Raw genomic sequence first — 27441 nt, 5'->3', positions numbered from 1 at the left:
AGTATACTCTTACTAGGGTTTCCCCCTGTCTTCAGTTTCCTACTCTTACACACTTCCCTCAGTTCCTGAAAGGTAAGGTCCTCGTAGTGAGAACCCATGTTCTGAAAAGTGCTAGGTACTGAAGACATGTTAGAGTTGTGTAGGGTGTGCCTAACTTCCCTGACTTCTAGTATCTCTTACGGAAGTTTGGAGCAAGGGCTACGCTTAGACCCCTCTCTTACCCAAGCCCTTGAGACTATGTCCTGATTCTAGGTGTATGTGTATGTCCCTAGCTATTAAGTGGTCTTTCCAGTGGAAAGTACCAAGTGACAGAGTGGTAAGGCAATTGCAAATGCGTATCCCATTGCTGCACCACCAATGTAGGAAGCTGGCTTAGTGTGGTGGGTACACCCTCTTATTGAAGTGTAGGCAGTGTCTAGAAGCTAGGCTCTCTAGAGGTAGCTGTGGATGAGCAGCCAAGGATTACTTAGGAGACATGCAAAGCTCATGCAATACCACTGTAGTCATACAGTACTTACACACATGAAAAAAACACTCAGTTGTATAAAAATAAAGGCACTTTTTTCTGGCCCAAATCACCACAAAATACTAGACAGGTGACCAACACTTAGAAAGTAAGCAATACAGTAAATATATACACTAGCAATCAGAAATACGCATAGAAAAGGTTTGAAAACAGTGCAAACAGTAGTAACCAATAAACTTTATACTAAAAAAAATGGAATGCGAACAAGGTACCCCAACCTAGGTGAGTAAAATGTGTAGAGGGGAGCTGGAGTACTAGAGAACCACAAAGGTAAGTAACACAGTATCACCCAGCTACGAGGAATGCAGGAATAAAATACTGGATTTTCCCCCAAACCACCCAAAAGGAGAAAAAGAAAAAAAAGAAGACACCCAGAGAAGACTGCAAGAAAAGCAGCAGTGGATTCCTGAAGAAAGAAGACCTGTGGAGAGAGGGGACCAAGTCCGAGAGTCACAGTGGAGTCCAGGAGGAGTAGGAGGTACTACCCACCTAGCTGTGGATGCAGGAGTTGGCCAACGGTACTGAAGAACAGGTCAGCACTGCAGCCCAGGAGCGGGAGAAGTGTTCCAGCTGGATGCAGAAGGTCTCCCAGGCAGAAAGGAAAATTGCAGACGTGTTTTGGTGCAGGATTTCCACCAACAAGCCTTAGCAAAGGAAAGCTCGCGGTTAGTGGATAAGCGGTGCTGCAGGGGACCTGCAAGGCCCAGGAGGACTCAACCTAGGAGAGGAAGTCACAGGGGACCCTCAGTGTCGCAGATAGTCCACAGGAGCAGAGGCAGCACCCACAGGAGTCCCACAGGATAGGACACAGGAGTCACTGAAGGAGCCCATGCAGCACTACAGAAGAGGATCCCACGCCGCAGGAGAACCATGCAGGAGGCTGTGCTTTGCAGGACGGAGTGCTGGGGGCTGGAGCTACACGTTGCCTGAAGATCCCTTGGAGGAGATGCAAACAAGCCTTGGCAGCTGCAAGAGATTCAGTGCACAGTGGTTCTGTCCTGCATGGGAAGCAAAAGTTTACCTCCACCAAAGTTGGATAGCTGGCTGAGAGGACCAAGAGGACAGCTCAACAGGAGAGGGGATCCACGCAGCCGGTCGTCGCTTGTCGCAGGTGCCTGCGGTTGCAGGGGAGTGACTCCTTCACTCCAAGGGAGATTCCTTCTTCTTCTTGTGCAGGCTGAAGAGTTGCAGTCTTTTGAGGATGCATGGTGAGGAAAATGTTGCAAACCTGGCAGGAGCCCAGGAAACAATATGCTGAAGAGTCCTTTCTTCTTGGAAGCAGCTTGTCAGGTCCTGGAGGTTCCAGTCGCAGTTTTGGAGGCCAGAAGTCGAAGTGAAAGTTGCAGAGGAGTCCTGCTGGAACCTTGCAAGCCGAATCTGAGGACCCACCCAAGAGAGAGACCCTAAATTGCCCTGAAAGGGGGATTGGTCAACTAACCAGGTAAGCACATATCAGGAGTGGGCTCTGACGTTACCTGCCTGGCCTGGACACTCAAATGCTCCCAGAGTTTCCTGCCAACCTTTGAAACAAGATGACAGAGCCCAGGGACCCTCTGGAGGAGATATGGCCACCACCCCTGGGGTCGTGGTGGACAGGGGAGTGGTCACTCCCCTTTCCATTGTCCAGTTTCGTGCTAGAGCAGGGACTGATGGTCTCTGAACCTGTGTGGACTGGTTTATGCACGGAGGGCACCAAATGTGCCCTTCAAAGCAAACCAGTGGCTTGGGGAGGCTACCCCTCCCAAGCCAGTCACACCTATTTCCAAAGGGAGAGGGTGTTACCTCCCTTTCCCAAAAGAAATTCTTGGTTCTGCCTTCCTGGACCTTCCTGGGCTTGATCAGATCAACGGAAGGCAGAAACCTGTCTGAGGGGTGGCAGCAGCTGGGCTGACCGGAAAACCCTGCAAGACTGGTGGTAGCAGTCCTCTAGGGAGCCCCCAGAGTGCATGGGATCATGCTAGAAATACTTGCAACAGTATTGGGGTATTATTCCGACATGTTTGATACCAAACATGCCATGTTCGGAGTTACCATTATGTAACTGGACACAGGTAGTGTGTTCAGTACATGTGTAATATGGCATCCCCACATTCACGAAGTCCAGGAAAATGGATCTGGAGTTTGTGGGGGCACCTCTGCCAGCGTGGCAGGTGATGGCTGATCCTGCCACCAACTGGTCCAGGATGGAGCGATGGACTCGGAAGGTTTGGAGACTGCAGCTGGGCCAGAGGTGGACTGGGCGGACCGCTGGCTCACTGATCCACGAGCATGTGCATTCCCATTTCTGACACCACGCAGACGCTGTGCAGCATGAGTGGCGCGGTTGCTTGAGGGGAATACACATGGTTGAGCATCCAGCCACAAAAGGAGTGAAAAGAGGATTCAGGGGTGCGTGGAGCAGCTGCAAGGCCAAGGGACCGAGCCGTAGCCCGGGACTCCTTAAAGCGCTCGAGTGTCAAATCCACTTTGTCTCCAAAGAGACAGGTGCCATCAAAGGGCATGTCTGCTGGACATCCCTTGAAAAGCCAGAAGTCCTCAACCAGGTGAGGCATCGTAAGACCAACGTTGACACAACCGATCTGTCCAGTGATTCCGTTGTGTCCAGCCCCCAACTTATAGGGAACTTGGCTGCATCCCTCCTGTTAGCAACAGCTCGGGAGAGAATGGTCCAGGTCTCCTCCAGAATCTGCCCAAGTTGATCTAGTCTCTTTGATTCCCTATCCGGGAGTGCAGATGGGAATGCGCCCAATGAAGGAGTCTGGATGACGAGTCTCTCAGGCGTAGGATGTTGGGTAAGGAAGTTAGGGTCATTTGGCGCAGGCTGATGGCGGCGGGCGATCGTACTGCTCACAGGAGCCCGTGTGCTGGGTTCGGACCAAGCACCCAGAAGGAAATCAGTGAGGGATTAATGAAAAGGTAAGAGGGGTTCCGAAGTGGAAGGCACAGGCTGATGCACCTCAGTTTACAACCATACAGGAGAAAACAAGCATTTGCAATGGTTCTGGCTTTAATGGAATGTTCTAAGGTAATGTGTGTTACAAGTAAATAGCATGGGCATTGATATGTATTTGTGTGAGAGCAAAGAACTGTAGTATAATATTAGTGTAGGTTAAAAGGTCATGTGATAGTTGCACTGCCAAGCCAGACTTAAATATCCATGTAGGTTAATGACTACACTCCTCCCATCGGTGCTGCTGGCAGAAAAAAAAAATCATAAATTATGTTGTTATCTAAGACACTTGAATAACTTTAGTGTCATGTGTGTGCCCCTCAATGTTCAAGCGCAGGTGGTTGGATAAATAAACAAATGATTACTGCTGTATAGAGGGCAAGTACTTTTTTGGGTGAAGCATACAACTTCTGTCCAATCAAAACATGTACTCATGGTTCCCAACATGTGTGCACAGCCAAAACCCCCACCTGGTGATTCTCACATAATTGTCTTGCGACAGCTGCACTGTCAAGCCAGACCATAAAAAATAATATAGGGTATTGGAAAGGCATTAAGTACAAGGTGTCACTAGGGAACCAGTACTATGGTAGTGAGAGAACTTCAGTATGGAACTCATCACTACTCACAAATCATCTAAATTGTTTGTGCAACTTCTAGCCTTTTCAGCCCTCAAACCATTAAACTCTTAGCCTTTTCATCTTAAGTACTTCATAGCCTAAGTTCACTTTACAAACACTCCCTCCCAAATTATATCTACCCACACTATTTCCAATTAGTTGTGGTTTTATCTCTGTATTAAACTCTACTAAACATACCCAATGCTGACCATTCGAATCCCTCCAACCTTTGTTCAGTATGAAAATGATTTGCTTACCTGTAACTGCAATTCTCCAGTATTGGGATTTTTCCTATATTCACATGCTTGAATCATTCTCTGTCGACAAAGTGGGAGTCCTACTGTACCATTAAATAGCAGTATGGAGACATTTTACATATAAGATAATGTTAAAGTGTATTCACTTTCACAGCTTATTAACATCATTAGAAAAGACCCCAAGTCCAGACAGTCAGGCGACAGCACCCTTTAGAACCATCATCACAGAAGGAGGGTGGGTCGCTTGCGAATCTGTGAAAGATACCAATACCGGAGAACTGCAGTTACAGGTAAGCAACTCATTTTCTTCTCCAGTATTGGATATTTCATAGATTCACATGCTTGAATCAGAATAGCAAGCAGTTATTATAGTTGCACATTCAGTAACAATAGTACCCTTGTGGATCGTGGGTAATGAAATCATACCTATATTTGAATACATAAACATTGCATATGTAATAAAATAATGTATATCAAGTGTAACTAGTATTTAAAGTAACAGAGGCTCACCTTATTGAAGTACATGTAGTAACCCTGCCTGTCTGACTCCTGCATCTCTGCGCTCTGCCAAATCCAGGCTATACTGCTGGTAAATGTGTGAATGCTCTTCCAGGTTGCGGCACAAAAAAATTTCTCCAGCGGAACACCTGCAAACAGGGCAGCTGACTTGAAGACCGCCCATGGGGAGTGTGCTTTTGCTGAGAGCAGTTTGCCAGCTTTCAAGTGTAGAAATCCACCTTGCAACGGTTGCCTTCGTGACAGGAGGGTTTTGTCTAGTTTGTCCACAGGCAACCAAAAGTTGTTCAGTTTTACAAAACTGTTTGGTGCGATGCTAGTAGAATTTCAGACACCTTTTAATGTCTAGATTTCGCAGAGATCTCTGCTGGGGATTTTGGATTCAGGAAAAAAGTTAATAATCTAAAAAGTTAATTAAGATGAAACTGCCATGACACCTTGGGAATGAATTTTGGATTAGTCGTTAGGATGACAATCATCCGTGAAATGTAAATTGGGTTCTTGGATTGTGACGGCTTGTATCTTGCTGAGTCTTCTCGCAGATGTGAGCGCCAACATCATAGCTACCTTCCATGTGAAAAGTTTCAGGTCCGCTTTGGGTTCTAACAGAGGTTTGATAAGTTGAGAGAGAACTACATTTAGGTGCCATTCTGGTAAAGGAGCTTGTACCAGAGGGAAAACCCTGAACAATCATTCATGAATTGCTTGATTATCCTCGTGGAACACAACAAGAGAGATTGTGAGGAGCTTCTATATCTTGATATTGCAGCAAGATGTACTTTTACAAGACGATTGCACCAAACCTGGACTAAAAGAGAGAGAAGATAAGGTAAGATCTGCTCTGGTGATGACTAACGCATGCAGGTTGGATTGCTGACACCATAAGCACAACATCTTCCATTTCAACCTGTATGACTTGTTAGGGGAGTCTGCTCTTGTTTTAGCGAGAATATCTCTGCATTCTTAGGCAATAGCTACATCCTGGAACTTGTGGAATTCAGGAGCCATGCACATAATTGGAGAGAGCCTGGGTCCCAATGTAAAACATGGCCCTGGTTCATAGGTTAGCAGCGTTTGCGTGTTGTGAAGGCGAATGGATGTGGGGTCTGATAGGAGGAGAATCTCCAGGAACCAAAATTCCTATAGGCGACTCCTATCCACTTTCATCTTGTTGAGAACTTTCAGTATAAGAGGGATGTTGGAGTGTACAAATAGATCCCAGACCATCTTATCAACAGGCATTCCCCCACGACCCTGTTGAGCTCTGTCTGGTCCAGTTCCCACTCGTTTTAACTGTCTTGGGATCTGCTGAGTGTGTCTGTCAAGTTGTTGTTATATGTAAAATGTCTCCATACTGCTATTTAATGGTACAGTAGGACTCCCACTTTGTCGACAGAGAATGATTCAAGCATGTGAATCTATGAAAAATCCCAGTACTGGAGAATTGCAGTTACAGGTAAGCAAATAATTTTCATACTGAACAAAGGTTGGAGGGATTCGAATGGTCAGCATTGGGTATGTTTAGTAGAGTTTAATACAGAGATAAAACCACAACTAATTGGAAATAGTGTGGGTAGATATAATTTGGGAGGGAGTGTTTGTAAAGTGAACTTAGGCTATGTCAAGTTGTTGTTTGCCCCTGATATGTGTTCGGCCTTTAGCGTGATGTTGTGTGTTGCCACCAGTGCCATAGTTCCTGGGCTACCTGGGAGAGGGAAAGCAATTTTGTACCCTCCTTGCTTGTTGATGTAGTGTATGCTAGTCGTATTGTCTGTACGCACCACCACCAAAGAACCTGCTATGCGAGTTAAGAAAGCTTGGAGGGTGCGAAAGATAGCCTTGCGTACCAGGCAGTTGATATGCATGGTCTTTAGGATGAGAGACCATCTCCATTGAATGTGCAGGTTAATCAATCAATCAATAAAAGTATTTATAAAGCGCTCTACATACCCGTGTGGGTTTCAAGGCGCGGGGGGGGGGGTTGGTGCTGCTACTGATCAAAGAGCCAGGTCTTGAGGAGTCTTCTGTAGGTGAGTAGGTCTTGGGTCTGCCGTAGGTCGGGAGGGAGGGTGTTCCAGGTCTTGGCGGTGAGGTAGGAGAAAGATCTGCTGCCCGATGTCTTTCGTTGGATGCGGGGAACGACGGCGAGGGCGAGGTTTGCGGAGCGGAGCTGACGGGTGGGGGTGTAGAAGCGGAGTCTGTTGCTCAGGTAGGCTGCTCCGATGTCGTGGAGTGCCTTGTGTGCGTGGGTGAGGAGCTTGAATGTGATCCTTTTGTCTACAGGGAGCCAGTGAAGGTCTCTCAGGTGGTGGGGTGGATGTGGCTGCGGTGGGGTACGTTGAGGATCAGCCGGGTGGAGGCGTTCTGGATGCGTTGGAGGCGTCGCAGGTTTTTGGCCGGGATACCTGTGTAGAGTGCGTTGCTGTAGTCTAGCCTGCTGCTGACGAGAGCCTGAGTCACCGTTCTTGTTTCTGTCGGGATTCACTTGTAGATCCTTCGGAGCATGCAGAGGGTGTTGTAGCAGGAGGAGGAGACTGCTTTGACCTGTTTTGACATGGAGAGGGAGGAGTCAAGGACGAAGCCCAGGTTGCGTGCATGGTCGGTTGGTGTTGGTGGGGTTCCCAGTGAGGTTGGCCACCCGTAGTCATCCCAGGCAGAGGGGGTGGGTCCGAGGATGAGGACCTCCGTCTTGGCCGAGTTCAGTTTCAGACGGCTGCTTCTCATCCATTCTGCGATGTAGATGTAGATGTCCTGTAGATGTCCACCCCAGCCTTTTAGGGAGGCGTCCGTAGTTATGATAAAGTCGGGTATTAGAGGCAAAAACGTGAGGCCCTTCGAGAGATGAGAGATTTGGGACCATCAAGTAAGTGCTTGGACCGTCCCTGGTTTGATACTGAAAAGGTCGACCCTTTTGTCTGAATCCATTGGTGTTACAACTCCTACTGCAAAGGTTTCATTTTCAGGTGTGCCAGAGAGACTAGATTAATTGTGGATGACATCATTCCCAGCAATGATTCGTGTAGATGCACTGAAGCAGACTTTCTTCTGGAGACCTTGATAGCTAGCAGTCTTAGTTTTTGTTTTCTGTCTTGGGAAAGGAATGTTTTGTCCTGGTTGGTATCAAGGGTGGAGCCCAAAAAACTGTATCCTTTGTTTTGCAATAGTGGATGATTTTTTATGATTTACTGTGAGACCCAATTTGTGAAACAATGTACTACAAGCCTCTGTCGCATTGGAGGCTTGCAAAGGTGTCTGGGCTTTTAGCAGCCACTCATCGAGGTAGGGGAATACCCAGTGACCTTCCATTCTGAGAGTGGCTGCTACTGGGGCCAGGTATTTAGTGAAGATGTGGGGAGCTGACTTGAGGCCGAATGGGAGGACTCTGAACTGGTAATGGATGCCTGCTACGGTGAAGCAAAGATACTTGCGATGCTTGGGATGTGGAAGTATGCATCCTGTAAGATGAGAGTTTTCATGTAGTCCCTGTGGTTCAGGAGATGCAGGGTGTCGGAGAGAGAGAGACTATGCAGAAGGATTGTTTCAAAAAGAAATTTGTTGAGCATCCGGAGGTCTAGGATGGGTCTCCATTTCCCTGATTTCTTCCTGAAGAGGGAAAAACAGGAGTAGAAACCCATGCCCTTCTGTGAAAAAGGAACTTGTTTGATTGCTCCCTTGGTGAGCATAACGAGAATCTTTTTTCTCGATAAATGAAGACAAGGAGGGTGTGATCCCCTTGGTGGAAAGGTTTGTGATAAACTCTAGGGTATGACCATGGGTGCTAAGATCCAATACCCATCTGTCTGTAGTTGTTTTCCGCCATAGAGGGAGGTGGTTTGAAAGGCTTGCATCCACAGGATGGGTAGCTTGCACCTTATCAAGGTCACTGCTTGTGGATTGTGCCCGGGACTAGGCAGGCTGATTGCATCGAATACTCTGTTTCGTATAGGCCGCTGAGAGTGGCGTACGGTATGGCTGATGTTGGTAGGCAGACCTATACTGAGGTTGAACAGGCTGATATTGTTGGAAGCCTTGGTACCCTCCTCTGTAGGTGGAAAAACCTTTCCCGCATGCCCTTTGAAAGGGTAACTTTATAAATTGTAAGGTACCAAGAGATTTTGCGGTTTCCACGTCAGCCCTGACTGCTAGCAGAGCATCATCTATGTACTTTCCAAACAGTATTTTCCCATCATAGGCCATATCAAGAATCTTGGATCGTACTTCTTCCCAGAAGGATGTTGATTTTAGCCAGCCTTGGCAGAGTAAAACTGCTGCTCCTGCCAACTGCCAGAAGGCAGTGGAGGCAATTTCTATTACTCCGTTTATTATTTCAGAAGGTGTGCGCTCCTGTCTTAAGGCACTAGGTCTAGAAGGGCAAAGATGTCTGACCACATCTGCCTATCGTAGTGACCTAACATAGCCTAGGAAGTGGCCGAATTAATTGTAATGGCAGACATGGTGGAGAATCGCTTCTCTATGTTGTCTAAGCGTCTCCCTTCCTTGCCCGGCGGAGCTGAGAAGGGATTGGAGGTTTTTTTAGATCTACGCTGTGCCGCTTGTGAGACTACCGAATCAGGTTTAGGATGTCCTGTTAGACAAGCAGGGGAATCTTCTGTGACTTTGCATTTTTTATATATACGTGCTACAACCGCTAGCACTGCTTCCGGGTTTTTCATGAGCTTCAGCCTCTCTTCCTGTATATAGTCTGTGACTGGAATAGCCGAAACTGATATTTTTGTCTGCTCTTTAAAGTAATGTGTGAAGCAGTCTGACTCCTTAACTGAAATTGGTAAGTCGAATCTTGCTGCAGCCCATTCCATTAAATTATGAAAACCACTGAAATTCTCCAGAGAAGAGTCCACAGGATGAGGGTGTTGGCGGTGATACTGTGGGGAGGAGATACTCAACCCATTCATCATGGGGTGGGTGAGTGTCCGGGAGCTCACCTTCCTCCCTGTCATCATCCAAAGACGTTTGTTCTTCCCTTGGGGGTGCTGCTATATTGGAAGCAGGTGTCATCCTGGGAATTATCGGTGGAGGGATAGGTCTTGGGGTTGCAGGAGATGCAGTAGATGCCATTGGAAGCGGTGCTGCTGGTTGCTTTTGCAGAGGTTCTGAGAACCTTTTACAATACTCCTGCAGTGTGGCCTGTAAGTCCTGAAAAGCTGACAGAGACACTTGAATATCACCCTGTCTGGGAGGTGGTTCAGGATATCCCTGGTAGCGTTGAAAGTGTCTTTGCTTGGCTACAGGATTGTAATACTGGACATAATATTGCTCTTCTTCCTACTCTTCTTTATTATCCTGGAGTTCTGATGGGCTGTTCCAAACGAGCCCTCATCCTCGGACTCTTCTAGGTCTAACAAGTAGCTCAGAGGATAGGGAGAAACCTTGCTTGGGGAGGTATCCATAGGCCTTACTAAAGATTTGGTCATTTTTATTGTCATTGACGATGACGTTGAGGTGATAATGGTAGGCAATGGTGTCTCCTGTTGCCCTGGCGTCGTCGTACCAAACTTGGTGGGTCGGAGAGTATTCTGTTATTGTTGTCTTCGACATCCTTGTCGACAAGACGGTAGTGACGGTCTTCAAAGTGGTCGTCAATGATAGTGCTATCAACGGTGAAGATGACTTTCAGGCCTTGGTGTTGCCGGTTCTGAGGAGGTCAGTGGGTAATCTCCAGCTTTGGAAGATGGCGTGCTAGGCACAGAGGAAGCAGTTTGCGTGGAGATAGTCTTTTACTACTTTCTTTGTAATTCTCTGAGACCCATGATGGCAAACTTTTAGGGCCCTCCTGCTTTCCTCAGATGTCCGCTGGTCATGGGACCTTTCTCTTTTGTGAGACCTAGCAGAGGTGTCACTACCTTACTCCGAAGATGTAGCTTTGTGCATCTTGGCTTTTTCAACCACAATAACAGCCTCCCCTCTCTGTCCTTCAAGGTTTTGGACAAAAAAAAGCAGACTTTACAATCCCACTTGTGTTAGGGGCAGAGGCAGAAGAGACAGTCTTTATGTGGGTCAGCCACATGAAGCCTTTTCTCTCCACATCTTGCATGGTCTGACAAAACCTTTCTTCGATGTGTCAGACATTATGGAATGAAGGTTGATAATTTCCAAAAGCTGGATTGAATAAAACTGAGCAGAGCTAAAGGAGACTCCCTTCACACAACGCGTGGTGGAAAATCTGAAAGATTGGAGCTTCTGTGATGAGGGTTCTAAAAGGTGCTGTCCCCTGACTGGCTGGACTTCGGGTCTTTCTAATGATGTGAAAAAGCTGTGAAAGTGAATGCACTTTAACACTGTCTTACATGTAAAATGTCTCCATACTGCTACTGAACGGTACCGTGGGACCCTCACTTCGATGATGGGGAATGATTCACGCAAGTGAATCAATGAAAGATCCAGTATTGGAGAACACTTTCTTCTTGAAGATACTGGGGCCCTAGTTTTCAACTCACTCACCTTGTATATTACATCCAACAACTTTCTCAATGATTTCCAAAACAGCTTCTATGTGCTTCGCTCATGAGAAACAGCACTTTCCCACACCTACAATTTCACTACCTTAGCTCACCACAATCATTTTCTAGTCTCATTCTTCTTGACCTTTCAGCTGCTTTCAATACTATAGTTCAACTCCCATGACTCTCGTCCCTCCAAACCATTGGTATTTACAACCCACCTCTTAAATGGTTTTTCTCTCACCTCTCTGGAAGATCTGTCTCTGACAGATCAGTATGGGATTCCAAAAGATGCCTAAGAATACCTCTTCTTGTTGGTGTTTCCATGGATGAGTTCTAGATTCCCTCCTGTTCTCCCTATATACCAACATATTTACTGATTTCACCCCCTCTTTTGGATTCTCTATATCATCTCTATGCCGATGACACAGAGACCTTTCCTCACCTTGACTTTCCACCTCCAAGCAAGCATCTCAGGCTGTTTCAGTGCAACTCAACACTAGATGACACATCTGTCAGTTATACTGAAGTCCTCTACCTTTCCTCCCCCTCAACTGTCATCATCTCTTCAGCCTCTATCTACTCCCCCACAGAAGGTTACACCTTTACTGCCTCAACTAAAAATATAGGTGTACTGCTCAACCTTTGAGGTGCATGGAAGAGTTAATTTCTGCTACCTCTCCAGAGTAGTATGATAGTCAGTTATTACCACATCAAAGGTACTTCCCTTTCATACCGCTAATGCACTAATTAGTTTCCTAGTACTCAACAAATCTGATGAACGTAACAGCCTCCTAGTAGGCATTGTTTAAAATTCTTCACCTCTGGACAAAGTAATGCATTTTGCAACCAGGACCTTGTTCAACTTGCCTTGACACACATCCAGCTTTTCACCATCGAGCTCTGCGACTCTCAGCTGAAACAGAGCCTCTATAACCTGTTGACAATTATGCTTTAAGTAATTCAATTTTCATACACTACATCACTACAGTCTTGATCTACTACATACCCATCAGGAATCTGTTCTCCTTGAACTAAAATGTACTTACCACACAAACCACTGTGTACAGCTTCCACCCCACTTCATGGTATGCATGCCTATCTAACACATGACTATTTTAATGAAGGACTAAGGGATCATCTCAAGGATTAGGAGTAGGATACCTTAAGATGCATACCATATCCATATTATAAAAAGTATAACCTGCGACTACACCATGTAACCTGTCTATTTGTTCTGTTTAAAGTGTCAGTAGTTTACTCTAGTTTATCTTTACTATTACAACTACATGTCATGCTATGTAAGGGTTCTTCTCTTATGTAGGACATTTTTGCTTAAAATGTCAATGCACTTGTAGACAAATAAAATAAAAATCCTTTCAATTTAATTCTTCACAGTGTACCAGTAAACTGAGCACTGATGAAAGAAAAATCGATATGCAGTTTAGATCTATTCACAAGTTTAGGGATAAAGTCACAGTGGCTAAGTAAAGTTGGATGCCGGTAAACTTTGGGTATTGTGGTGAGTTAGATTAATGGTCAGTCTGTATCACAAAACAAGGTTGAATAAGTAAATAATATACTAGCATGATCAATTTTTGGGTTACTTGGGTATGAATAAGCGCATTTTATATTAATTTTAATAACATCAACTGTTTCCACTTCAAGCTTAAAATACACATTTAGGACCTTAGATTTTTTACTATTTATAAAGGGACTTGTGCCATGTGTAGAAAAGTCACCCTTTTTGGCACGGTTACCTCCACTTTTTGGCTGTTTTATCAGTGTGCTTAGAGTGTTTTCACTGGGATCTTGCGAACGAGGACGCCAGTGATTGTGCTCTCTCCTCTCAATTGAGTTGCTTTTGGTACCCTTTACACCCCACAATTGGCATACAGGTCTACCCGTGTGAGTCCCTAGTATATGGTACTTATGTACCCAGGGCACTGGTACACCAGGGGTCTCCCCTGGGCTGCAGCATGTATTATACCACCCATGGGAGCTCATGCAAACTGTGTCTGCAGGTCTGCCATTGCAGCCTGCTTGAAAAGGTGTGTGCACCCTTTCACTGCTGGTTACTACACCAGGTCACTGCAAGTCACCCCTATGGTAAGCCTTTCAGCCCAAAGGGTAGGGTGCAGGTTCATGTGTGTTATGGCGCCCGTGCATGAGCAGAGGTGCCCCTATGAACTCCGGTTCCAATGCACTGGACTTCGTAAGTGCTGGGAAGCCATTTCAGCCCTGTACTAGCCACAGGTCACATTACCTGTGGTTCAGCTACATAATGGTAACTCTGAATGTAGGCATGTTTGGTTTCAAACATGTCAGAATCACTCCCCAATACTAATGGCAGTATTGGTGCATGAGTCCATGCACTCTGGGGGCTCCTTTGAGGATCCTCCAGTATTGCTCCTACCAGTCGTCCAGGGTCAGTGGGCAGCCCACACTGCTGCAGCCACTCAGACATGTTTCTGCCCTCCTGCTGCTGGGCAACCTCAAGCAGGGGGAGGCAGAACAAAGGATATCCTGTGAGTACTTCCTTGGAAGTCGGTGTTACAAGGCTGGGAAGGGGTAGTCTCCCCACACCACAGGCTTGCTTTGAAGGGCACATTGGGTGCCCTTTTGCATAATCCGGTTTTCACTAGTTCAGAGACCCCCGGTCCCTACTCTGGCCTGAAACAAAACAAAGGAAAAGGGAGTGACCACTCCCCTGTCCATCACCACCCCAGGGGTGGTGCCCAGAGCTCCTCCAGATGGCCACTTGATTCTGCCATCTTAGAAACAAGATGTGCAGAGGCCCCTGGGGGCATCTGGTTGGTCAGGACAGGTGACTGACGTCAGCAACCCCTCTACCCCCTCTGATAGGTGGTCATCCTGCAGTGTGACCAAGCCCCCCCAGTTAAAGTTATTTAGGGACTCCCTTGCGTGTGGGTCTCCAGATTTGGCATCCAAGATTCCGCCAGGACTCCTTTGCATCGACCTCTTCTGCTCCTGGCCACCGGAACTGCTGCTGGACTTCACAGAAACCAAACAAGCCTGCAACTCCCAAGACGACCTCGCCCTGCAGCGTTGTTTCTATGGTTCCATCCAGCAATTGCAACATTTCCACGGCTGTGCATCCTCTGAGGTCGGCAAGACTTCAGCTGCACCAAAGAAGCAAGAAGGAATCTCCCTTGGAGTGAAGGAGTTACTCCTCTGCATTTGCAGGCACCTAAGGCAACGACATCCCGCTGCTGGGATCTGCTCTCCAAAGGAACTGCATGGATCCTCTAACACAGGTGGTGGTTCTGAGTAGTCCTCTTGGTCCTCCCTCTGCCTTCTGTCCAACTTGGGAGACTATGAGCTCTTGCCTCTCCTTGCAGGACGGAATCCCTAAGCACCACAACTCTTGCAGCAACCAAGGCTTGTTGATTCCTGCTCCAAGGGATCTTCAGGCTCCAAGTAGCCCTGTCCTCCAGTACTTTATCCTTAAAAGGACAGTCTCTCCTCTGCTGCTTCAGCAACGTGGGAAACCTCTCCAGGTATGCTGACTGGGGCTCACTGCAACTTACTGGCCTGCTGCCAGTAAGTTGCCTGTGGGGGTTACGACTGCTTCTGCTGGTTCTCCCGACTGCTGTGGGTCAGATAGGACACCCCTCCAACGGCTGAATCTCCTGGACCTTGTTGGTCCTCCTCTTCTCTGCAAATCGTCTTCTGCCCAGATTTGCCAAGGCTTTTTGGTAGTCCTCCTGACCACTGACTTGACTGCGACCCGGCGACCAAGGTGGGACATCTACTGCATGACTCCAATGACCCCTCTGCAGCTCCTGTGCTCCACAGCTGATCTTCATCTTCGACCCAGATCTTCATCCACAGAAGGGTAGATAGTGGCTCCTGTTCTACCTGGACACTCATGGGTGGACTGTACCTGTGTCCCATTCTTTTGCAGGTCCTCTGCATCCAGAATCCACTGTTGGGTTCCAGAGGACTCGTCCTGGTCTTGCAGTCTTTCCTTTTCCAAGTCCCCTTGTTAGTCTCTGGGAAGACCAGGTAACCTACCTCTGCTTTCCTGGTCGCTGGTGGAGTGGGGGGGGGTCCATCTAGGTACTAACCTTCAGTGGTCCCAAGTGCAAACACCATAGCTGTCCACCACACAACAGGCTAGCTTCCTGCACCATGACTGAAAATGATCTGATCCTTCTTTGTGTTGGAAGAAGTGATTTTGTAACTGCTGAACCAATACATGTGCTGTAGTTTCGAAATTCTGCTGAATATGGTTAACCCCATTTTTAACATTTTAAAATGAAAGTAAAACATTAGGTTGCACATGTGTTAGATGCAAGTATCACAATTATATCATCACCTTTTCTGCCTCCCTTGTATCATCAAACAGTCGTCTCTGTCTCCTTGCTGGGACAGGTTTGGCAGTGTCCCATGCCTCCACCCACATGTTGCTAGGAATCTTCATTCTGGCGCTTAGCTCTCCTTTGATCACTCTGTTACCTTGATCATCAATGACCTCTTCTTCGACATAGTCTCGAGGAGAGTACCACCTTACAAAATCTTCCAAACAACAACCAGGATTAGCTGCCTAGAACAAAAGAACAATTCAAAATAGCTGAAAGATTGGTACTGTACCACTGAACATCCTGGTTATTAGGTGAAACATACAAGATACTTAATCTTACAGCCCTCCTTCCTCCAAACCTATACAGCATTTCTTTCTTTTTTTTACAGGGCAGGGGGAATGAACCCCTCAAAGCAACATGTCCATACCAGCACCAATTCTCAATGCAAAATGGCTTGTGAAATCAGTTCATTTTCTATTTTTTTTTAAACAATTTAAGAAAAAAGGGCCTTTTGGTGACAATTCCAGCTCTGGTCGGGGGGGGGGAAGGTGAGAGAAGACTGAGGCATTAGGACGCTTGGCTCTCACCAGGACCCCTATGAAGGAAGTGTTTTAGTGTCTTTGAGAGGCAAGAAAGTAGAGTCTCAAATGTATAAGCAAAAGGTGAACGGATGCTGTGGGCAACAGGCTTTTTTAATCCTGTGTGTGTTTATGGCAGGGTTCTCCTATTTTTCTCAATATTAAAGTGCTAAATCAGTCACATTGCTACTTTATTAGAGAGAAATGCGCTATCAAAACTGAAGGAGGACTATGCTATATTCCATATCCCCAAGCAACTTCTGAAATCAACGTGGCCAATATTGCCTTCTTTGGCCTGGAAGACTACAAGCATGGTTGGAGTCCTTCAAGCTCTGCACTGTGCAATGCCAGGACTGAAAGAAGTGGCTAAAGCTAGTTTACAGAATAGTTTTCAACTCCACACCAAAAGATGAAAAATGTTTTTAAAGCTAGGAATCAAGACAATCTCAAAAAGGGTTTAACAAGTTATCATAACAGGTCTATAAGAAATGGAATGGTGACCAGAAAAAGAGGGTGAGTCTTGTGTTTGCTTGATCTGCTAAAGTTGGTTTACAATTTGATGTTATTACTTCCAAGACCGCCTAATTGGCCCTGTGGGAAGGATTTCAGCACATCAACTTGTCTGGAGAAAACATTGCAGCACCTTCAAGGTTAGGGTTCACCTTCTATGTTAGCCACACTAAAGCTAAACTAGGGCTTGTTGTTAGATAGCTGGGGTGCTGTACAACAAGATGTCAATGGGAGTATTCAGGGTCTAACAAGAGATGGTGATGCTGAGGGGCCTACAATGACACAGGGTAAGAACCCAATTATTCAGAACACCTTCAATACAGGAGTTAAAACGTTAGTGTTAAACAGTTCTGCTACTCCCAATAATAGACAACAGGGCAAAGTGCTAACTGAGATCTTAATGGCAGTGATGCAATCTGTAAAGGAAACCCCCTTCAACAGGAGTGTAAACAGATGTCATCAGGTAAAGAGGTGGTCTCATCAGCCTTAAAAGTGAAATTTCAACCTTGGGCAGGGCAACCCCTGAAAGCACAAACTCACTCATTGAAATTAGAACAGATCCAAAACTAAGTGGTTCAAACTGCAGTGAAGGCTGAGGCCAGAAAATCAGAAATAATTCTGCAGCTCGCAGACATCGCTTCAAAATTCCAACAAGAAGAAACTCAAATTGGGTACATTAGGAACGTTAACAATAAAATCAGTCTTGAGGCAGTTAACCTTCAAATCAAACCAAATCAAAGACACATGTTTCGGAAATATAAACAATGAAATGCAAGAATAAAACGCTAGAGTGTAATGTTGAAGGGGAATAACACAGACTGAAAACCTTAGCAATCCAGAACTTAAGAATCAGCATCAGCGCAATCAGCATCAGAAGGAAGTTAAGGAAACTGTACAAAGATGGCTCATGAAGAACCTGACTAGAGTTCATAAGTTATACCTTGCATGGGAATCAGAACTTAACATTAAGCAAAACAGTCGTGCAAAGAAGCTCACAAGGCAGATAGTTAAAAAAAACTAACAGCAATGGGATACAAATGATAAGATGGGAAGATATGAATTTAACTTCACATGAAGAAATTCAGAATATCTTTGCTGCTTTTTGTTTTTTGAGACACTGTATTCTGAGCCACTGAATGGCTATCATTTGAAGCAAGTCAAATTCTTTTAGGGACTCAACTTTTGTGCTGCACTGGGGGGTTAAAATACATGCATCAAATTATGCTGGCTGACCGAGGTATTTGGTATGAGCTGGATCCCTCAATCTTGGAAAAAAAGAATTATAGTATTTGTTAAAACGTACTAGGATTTGGCCTTCTGTTGTTCCCATCAGCCAATATCATTACTGAACCACCAGAGAAAAATCTACAGAAATATTGTAGCCATATAAATTGCACCAAAAGGCAAGAAAAAAAACTGAGAGGGAATGGAAAGCCTTAGAGAAGGAAGAGCTCCATATGGCAGCAAAGACATCTACATCAGGGAAAGGCAATTTTAACTCTTCAGATGTGACTAAAAAACCTCCAAAAGAGCTTGTGCACATGTGTGTATATATGTGTGTGCACATATTTTATAATGGTTTGTGAGTTTTGAGATCACTTGTAGAGAGCAGGCCAAGATGGAGTTTTTTTTAATGCAGCCCCTTGCCCACCGAAGGAACGGCAGTACTTTAAAGAATGCCGATAGCAGATCAAATGAATTAGGAGCCAATGACGGTATTGGCTGAAGCCAACTCAGTACCCTAAGAGATTCAAAGAAAGCAGAAGAGATTCACTTTGAAACATGGGTTCATACTATGCTGCATGGTTAGAATGGGTGTGTGAGAGGGATGGAGGCCAAGGATTTTCATGCCTTCAGCCAGTTAATAGTGGCAGAGCACCTCAATGAGTGCTCTACTCACTTAGGCAATACCCATCAGACTTGAAAGAAGTGAGTGCAGATAAACTTGCAGTGTTGACCGACAAGTGGTTAGCTAACATGGTTAACAGAGGCTGGAGCATCCCGGATGTAAGCTAGTGGATGAGAGGAACTCCTAACAGACTAATTCCAACTGGAGGGTAATTCTGAAGAGTATAAGGGAAAACATAAGCACAAAGGAAACTGGGTTGCAAGTCAGGACCCTCATGTAAAAGAGAGGACAGGAAGGTTATTCCAAGTCCAAAGTGATTTATTGTCACAGGTGTCACAATGAGGAGCACTGCAAAAGGGATTGTCAGGTGAATGACCCTCTAGAACAGGGTTCTTCAAAGTTGGTCCTGGAGAGCTGGGTCCATGCCAGATTTTTAGCATATCCACATTTAGAAGAATGTAGATTTCTTAAACATCTTTTTTCTAAATGTGGATATGCTAAAAACCTGTCATGGACCCGGCTCTCCAGGACCGACTTTGCAGAACCCTGCTCTAGAAGGTTCGCCTATTATAGCAAGTGTGCTGAGCAGAGGGTGAAAAGACCAGAGAGGATCTTGTTGCACTCACCCTAGCAGGAATAGTCATTTGGGAAAGCAGCTAAAATGCTATTAAGAACATCCATCCAAACACCACAGGTTTGTGTTTGAAGCTAATATCAATGGGAGGAAGGTTCCTGCTCTGATGAATAGGAGTGCTTATTGTATCTTATACTTAAGGTGTTTCTCCCTGGTGCCACTAGCACAGGTTTGATAGCAATGGACACTCAACGCGATACCAGGTTGCCTGAGTTGAGGCAGAAATCAATAGTAGTAGGCCATGGAAGATGTAGGGGTGTGGGAGAAGGAGGGTGATGATGTCTCTTGGGCAGTAGCGCCCCTGATTTAGAACCAGAAACAAACATGGCTTGCATTATGACAGTTGTGTTGATGAGAACACAGGCTCCCATATGCGCAAAGACCAGAGAAAGGTAGTGAATGGATCAGGGCAGACTCTGAGAAGGTACAGGCCTGTTCCATATGGAGAAGGGGATGAGACACTCAAAGCAGACCAGGTGTTGTAGTCTGGGTGCCTGCCAGAGCTGCAGGGTTCGTTAACTGCTAGAGGACCTACCTAGATGAAATTCCACCAGGCACAAGTTGGGTGCCATGCAGTTGTGGGTCTTTGGAAGGAAAGCCAGGAACATGACAGCAAGTTATGCTTGAAATGATCACATATCAGATTGGTCAAAATCAAATTCAAATGCTATTGGGGAATAATCAAATGAGGATGGAGAAAAGAGATGTGTAAGTTCTTTAAGGAACCTATAAACAATAGAAGGCTTGAACAAAGAAGGCTGATCATGGAGCCTCAAAAATGCAGAAATAGCAGACACATAACCTTTAAAAATGATACCAGAACCCTGCTGGGCCAAAGAAAGGACAAACAATTGAACTGCAGAAAAAGGGGTAGAAAGGGGGTCAACAGACATGTCTGTGCACCATGCCACAAATTTCTTCCAGCGGCAGTAATATACCATTTTGGTGGAGGAACGCCTACCTACCAAGAGTACGTTACAGACTTCGGGTGGAAGGTCAAAAGCTGTCAACTGCTGCCGCTCAATCTCCACACAAGAAGGTTAAAAGTGGGCATGTTCGGGTGCAGAACTTTCCCCTGCTGCTGCAACTGAACATCCTTCTGAAGGGGCACTGCGATCAGAGGATCAATGGACATGTTCAGTAGCTCGTGATGCCAAACTCTTTGTGCCCAGTCCAGAGCCAAAAGGATTACTTGGGCCCGATTATTCTTTATTTTCTTGAGAACTCTGGGCATAAGTGGTATGGACGGAGAGGCGCACAGGAGGCCCAAGTTCCACTTGAGACGAAAAACATCTCTGAGCGATTGCAACCTTGGAAACCCCAACACGCAAAACTGCTGACATTGCAGTTTCTCTACGGAGGTGACGGATCTAAAAAAGGCTCTCCTCATTGCTGAAAAATACCTTGCGCCACCTCCGGATGGAGACACCATTCATGATCCACTAGGCATTTTCGGCTGAGTTTGTCTGCTCTGGTGTTCAGAAAGCCCGCCAGATGCTGAACCACCATGGGTATGCCCTGCTGTTCCAGCCACATCCAGAGGAAGAGAGCCTCTTGACAAAGGGTCAAGGACCCTCCCCTGCATGTTGCAGTACCACATGGCAGTGGTGTTGTCCGTGTACAACTGCACCATCTTTCCCTTGATAGAGGGAAGAAATGCCTTCAATGCTAGTCGGATTGCACAGAGCTCTAACACAATGTTGAGTCCAGATTCCGCCAGAAACCAGATGCCTCTGATCACCTCTTCCAGATGGCCACCCCATCCCAGGAGTGACACATTTGTCACTGCTGTCAGATCTGGTTGGGTAAAGGAGAGAGCTCTGCCTCTTACCCAATATCCAGGTTCGTCAACCACCACTGCAGACTTTGTGCAGTTCCCTCGGAGATCTGGACCTTGTAGGAGAGATTTCCCTGATACTGGACCCAGTGGAACTTCAGGTCCCACTGCAGAGCCCACATATACTATCTGGCATGTGTTACCAGCAGGGTGAAGGAGGTCATGAGGCCTAGCAGCCTCTCACCAAAATACAGGATAGAGACTGAAACATCAGTATCATAGCCTGAATATCCTGGACTCGCTGCTCAGGAAGAAATGCACTGTGTGTCTAGAACGGATCAGATGAAAGGGAGCATCCAAGAGGGTGTCAGGTGTGACTTTGGCAGTTATAATGAACCCAAGCGTATGCAGAAGGTCCGATGTAGTCTGGAGGTGGGAGATGACATCTTGGGGTGAACTTGCCTTAAACAGTCAGTCACTGAGATAGGGGAAGACTGAAACCCCTGATGTGGGCAGATGAGCAGCAACCACTGCCATCACCTTGATAGACACTCAAGGCCAAAGGGGAGTACATTGAACTGAAAGTGCTTGTGGCATACAGTGAACCACAAGTAACGTCTGTGGGTAGGCGGGACTGGAATATGGAAATAAGTGTCCTGCAAGTCCAATGCCACTAGCCAGTCTCCTGGGTCCGGCGCCAGATAGAACCTAAGCCAGAGTAAGCATCTTGACTTTTTGGGTACCAGAAAGTAGTGGGAATAGCGCCCCAACGTACTTCTGGCACAGAAACCTCTTCTATGGTTCCATTGACCAAGAGAGCAGTAACTTCCTCGTAGAGAAGGGATAGGTAATCCTCCATCATCCGATCATAGGATGGTGGCATGGATGGAGGGGTAGCACCTTCGGACTATCTGTAAAACCCACCTGTCTGATGTGATGGATTACCAGCGAAGCTGGTGATGGTGGATCCTGCCTCCGACTGGCCCTTGGTGGGGAATCAGACTAGGAAGGCTTAGAGGATGCTGAGGGGGACAAGGGGCTGCGGGGAGGCCCAAGGATCTGGCCATAGCCCGAGAATCCTTGAAGCGCTTGAGCACCAAGTCTGAAGAGACAGATGCCATCAAAGTGCATTACCATCAAAGTAGCATGGCCATCCCCTGATAAGGCAGAAGTCCTCAGCCAGGCATGGCCCCTGAGGGCCTCTTTTGACAAAATTGCTCAGCCTAGTGAGTCAGTCACACCCAGTCCGCAGCAGATGGTGAACTTTGCTGCGTCTCTCCAGTCGGCAACTGCCTGGGAGAGTACAGCCAGGGCCTCCTCCGGGACCTGTGGCAGCACTTGCGCAACCGTATCCCACAGCGTGTGGTAGCAGCGGCCCATAAGGCATGCGGTGTTGAAAGACCGCTATGAAAGGCTGGTGGAAGAAAACATCTTCTTCCCAAGTGTATCCAGCCTTTTGGATTCCCTATCCAGGAGTGCAGCAGGGAATGCCTCTTAGGAAGTGGAGGCTTGGATAATCAAGCTCTCAGGGGTGGGGTGATGCATCAGAAAACTTGGGTCCCCCCAGATAGGGCGATGGTAGCAGGCATTTGGCCTGTTCACAGGAGCCTCTGTGCTGGATTTGGACCAGGTACCCAGTAAGGAATCTGTGAGAGCCTCATTGAAAGGAAGCATGGGTTCTGAGAAGGAAGCTCTAGGTTGAAGCACCTCTGTAAGGAGCTCAGTCCTGACTGTCACCGAAGGCAACTCCAGGACCTCAGCTGCTCTTCTCACTGCCATAGAAGAGGACGCTCCCTCCTGTGTAGCCACGGTAGGGGGAGAAAGCATGCCAGTATCTGGGTAGGTATCTGGAAGGCTTGCTTTACCCAAGCCTGAACACCAGTCCATACGTTCTTCAGGGGGCTGATATTCTAAAGGGTCCAGCTACCCCTCACATTCATCCCCATAACCTAGGCCATAAGAAAAAGGCTCAGGATCCAACCTAGGAGGCAAGGCTTCAGTCGGCGCCAGAGTAGGCATCGTACAGCTCCCATCTGGCTCCAAGTCAGAGTCAGGCATTACAATGGGGACGCTGCACCGATGGGCACGGATTGAGCCGGGGGTGCCAGCGTCGGGACCAACACAGGGAGTGGTTGTACTTCAGGCACCAAAGACACACGAGGAGTGGATCCATCACAGACAATGCCCGATGTCAGGATCCACAGAGCTGGAAACTGGTCTTCCTCGATGACCTCCTCGACGTAACAGGAGTTTGGAAACTTGAAAAACACTTCGACAAAAGTTGAAAAAAAGGCCAGTCAAAAAATGACTGAGAGGTAGCTATCTTTGGATTAACGCTTGCTGGCACAGAAAGAAAAGAACTGAGATCAGCGTACTGGGGATGCGCCTATATAGGACCCACAACATCTTAACTGGCCCAGACGCTGCTGATGGCGGAAGTGGAGCCGATCAAAGGCACCTAACGGTATGCAGGGGTACTGCTCGAGAAAAATCTCCAGATCCAGACTGACACCCGGGGGAAAGTCAAAGGTAAGGAATCTGCAACCAGAAGTCTCTAGCAGATTAAACATGTATATGTGATATGATGGATGTTTACGGCGCATGAGATAGTACTATCAGCAACAAGTTTTTTTAAATGACACCAAGGTCTGTTTTTTTTTTTTTTAATATATCAACAACAAACAAGACATGAATACTTACTGTAGCAGCAGGGATAGGAATAAGTTATTCATGAACCACATTTTTGTCCATTGTATCTATTATGTAACCAGGCGATTACACCTGTATCCTGTGTGCCTCTTTGTACTGCCCCTTGCATTCACAAAAACAACAACTAACCCATGCATGGCTGCATACAGAGTAGTGAGCATCATGAACTATATCCTAATAAAGGTTGTTTTGTTCTTATACGTTGGTTCATCCCAGCCTTCTATCTGGTGACTCTTTGAAAATACAAATACAAATATGATTTTCAAATCCAGTGTAAAAAATGATTAGGTGCTTGTATTGTCTTCATTATGCACATATGCATGTGACTACCAGGAGGTTCTACCGCCATGTCCAGGTCACAACATTAAGTCAAATTAAAGGTAAATTAGATTAATGAATGAGTGTAAAACACCTGCATGACCATATTTTGCTGTGTTACAACGATCTAGTTCCCCACAGCTAAACCTTTGATATACATGAGTTTTGCATTTCAGGGGTCCTCACCCTGTGCAATCTGAGTTTTATATGATTGGAGTGGTCTCTCTTTTAGTGTACCTTGCAAGTTTGATCCACATTGATGGTGTTCAGGGATGAGAGCCCTTCACCTTATAACTTTACATGGACTGAAGGTAAAGTAGGCCAGGATCAGCGAAGCCACTCATTGAAAGGGAAACTTCTCAGGTCTGCCCTTAGACAGTGGTTCTTAGCCTGTGGTCCAGGGTCCCATGGGGCTCTGTGAAGCCAACTCAGGGAGCCCATGACGTCTTAGAAAGTTAAATAATATTAACAGATTATTGAATATCTAAAGAAGCAAAACTTACTATTGAAAAATGCAAAACATCCTGTACACATGAAGGAACTTGACATAGGAGGATGAAAATTAAGTTAGTATCATCAGATTGATATATAGGAGCAGTGCAAGTGCATCAAACAGAATCTAGCATGGGCGATGCCTGCCTCAATTGAATTCAGAAAAGCTCCTACTTTACTATTTAAACTAAAACTTAGATTTTTTTTTATATTTGCTTGTGAATTAAATAAAGTATTTTATAATCTGTATATTTTTGATGAATGCTTGTTTTTTGTATTCTTTATGTATTTTTTTGGATTCATATTATCGAAAATGCTTTGGCCGGGGCCCCTGGCTTGCAGAAATTACTGAGTGGGGGGGTGCCAGAATCCATTTATGATTCAATGTGGGTCCCTGGGTTCAAGTAATGAGTACGTGGCAGTCCATAGGAGTCAAAATGTTAAGAATCAATGCCCTAATATATTTTCAGGAGAACATCTCGATCCCAACTTTTATCCAGTGCTATTTATCTAGACATGACTAGCGTCTGAGTCTGACAAGGTTGTATTCACCTATCTTGGTGTGAATAGGATTGTGCCATGTTTACCTGTGGCTGAGGTGACCTATTCAAATCTCTTTGCATACCTTCAGTTTTGTGTGGGTAATATAGCTGTTTACCTATCCTCATGTGGACCCGTTTGATGTGTTATTTATTTTCAGGGAGGATGTGTATGGGCCCTTACCCTTTCTCGCTCATTTTGAGCATACACAGAAAGCAATGCTGCCTGGTTACCAAGAGGGTCAAGAGGTATTGGTGCTGAGGTCCATTAGCCTTAGCTTTGAAGGTGATGTAGACCACATAAGGTAGCGCAGAACATTTCTGAGGTAAACTACTTGGTTGGCACAGGTGTCACAAGGGAGCCAAGGAGGGTGTTACATAGGAACCTGCTCACACCACACTCTGGAAAATACTTCACAATGAGCATCATGGTGATGACAGAGCAGGTTGAGGAAGACAGTGAGGTACTTCCTAACCTGCAGCATGATGATGTGACGGAGTGGGGTGAAACTTTCTCCTGATCTCATGCTTGAGCAGCTAAAATAGTTCACAGAAGTGTTAGGGCGATTTTCTCATCTCTTTTTACTACAGGAACTTTGTACAAGACAAAGATACAAGGGGTGGCTTACCAGTAAAGAGCAAGGTATGTAGGTGGTATGACTGAGTTCAAGAGTACATCAAGACAGAGGCTGCCAATATGCTGGAGTTGGGAATAATTGAGCTCTACTTTCATCTTTCTGCCAGCCATGTGATAATGGTGAACAAACAAAGATCCACAGACTTGAGCTTCTGTGTGAACTAATGGGCTCTCAATGAGGTGACTAAGACCTATGCACACCCAATTCCTAGAGTTGACGAACTAGTGTCCTGACTAGGTGCTGCTCATTACTTGTGTACATTCAACCTGACCAGTGGCTACTAGCAGATCACATTATTGGCTAGTGCCAACAAAAATACATTCTGTATGCCAGAAGGATAGTACCAATTTAGGGAGATACATTTTTGCCTTGAGAATGTTCCTGCCACTTTTCAATGCCAAGTGAGTGTACTCTCAAGTCTCGAAAAGTTCTGCCTGACACTCCTCTCTTTAGCAATTATTGGGCAGAGCACTTACAATAGTTGTTGATGCAGGAAGAAAAATGGACAGTCAAGGTAACTAAGAGCCACACACTGCAGTCCTCTCTTGTCTTCCCTGGGCATCTGGCAGGCAACAGAAGGATCCACCCTGGCAAGATCCAGTCTGTACTGAAGTGGGGCAGAGAACGCCCAGTTGCCTTTATAAACCATAGATTGCTTAGTTGAGAAAAGAACTGGCCGGCCATTCAAAAAGAACGCTTTGCAATAGGGTGGGCTTTCAGGACTTTCCAGCCTTAAGTGTTTGTGGTCCAAACAGATCACAACCCAGTTAAGTGACTGATGGCAATGAAGGATAAGAAACCCAAGTTGCTGCGATGGTCTATCTCATTACAGGGCTTAGATTTCACAGTGGAGCACAAAGCCAGAACAAATCATGGAAATGCAATGGACTTTCCAGCTGGTGACACAATTTTGTGCGAAATCTGCTACTACTAATTCAGAATAGGCTACAGAGTGAGCATCTCAGGAGAGCTCTGAAATCTTAGGTGATGATAACTAGCCTTTATTCATAGGTATGATATACAAAACATTTTCCATAATTAGATACTGACACTCGGATGTCCCAGATGTAAGGCAATTAAGGTTGGCGATATATACATTTTTTCCTTCCCCATTTTTAGATCATTTCTATCAATTGGAAGCTCTAGAAAATCAGAGCGCCAGTATAAGTTCCAAGGCATATGTTTTTCCACAACACCTGGCATGCCTAGCTATTTCATAGGTTATAAATTCATTTTCACATTAAGAAATTTAAAACACAAAGAAACGGTTTCAGCCAAATAATGAGTACTGTACATCCAAGGATTTCAATTCCTTAGTCATTCAGCAGGTGAAGAGACAGTACTTCATGTTATTCCTGTAGTCAAACATCAATCCTCACAAAACCACAAAGGAAAAAGCATTGGTAATTCAGCTCCTATTCAAAAGAACCATACATGCGATCTAGGGAACATATCTGCCTCCATCTTTGAATGCCAGCTTGCAAAAGACAGTCAAACAAATATTTTTGTGCAGAGCCCACATCCATTCATGGAAAGTATGTATAGATAGGGAAATAATTTCTACCCTTGCTAGGCTGCAGTTATATTGACTGTGTAGGCAAACATTCTTGCACTGCACTACAAGAAAAAAAGAATGTCTTCACTACCAGGAAGTTCTCCTTTCAAACTCAGGAGGTAATGTTTGGTCAAAAGAGCATTAGTGGCTCTCAATTCATATGCAGAGGAGCCATTCATTATAAAAG

The 27441-nt window shown here is 45.8% G+C and overlaps 1 protein-coding gene across 2 annotated transcripts in view; it reads right to left on the bottom strand.

Annotated features, from left to right (window-relative positions):
- RAB3GAP1 (RAB3 GTPase activating protein catalytic subunit 1) overlaps window positions 1-27441 on the bottom strand; it is a 434305-nt gene that overhangs the window by 102528 nt on the left and 304336 nt on the right. For both annotated transcript variants that reach the window (XM_069225057.1, XM_069225058.1), the window contains exon 19: window positions 15670-15897. In XM_069225057.1, the coding sequence (XP_069081158.1) occupies window positions 15670-15897 (228 nt within the window). The remainder of the gene's footprint in view (window positions 1-15669; window positions 15898-27441) is intronic.

Source organism: Pleurodeles waltl, chromosome 3_1 (assembly GCF_031143425.1).
Source record: "Pleurodeles waltl isolate 20211129_DDA chromosome 3_1, aPleWal1.hap1.20221129, whole genome shotgun sequence".
Classification (NCBI taxonomy): domain Eukaryota; kingdom Metazoa; phylum Chordata; class Amphibia; order Caudata; family Salamandridae; genus Pleurodeles; species Pleurodeles waltl.
This window is presented reverse-complemented; position numbering and strand designations above follow the sequence as displayed.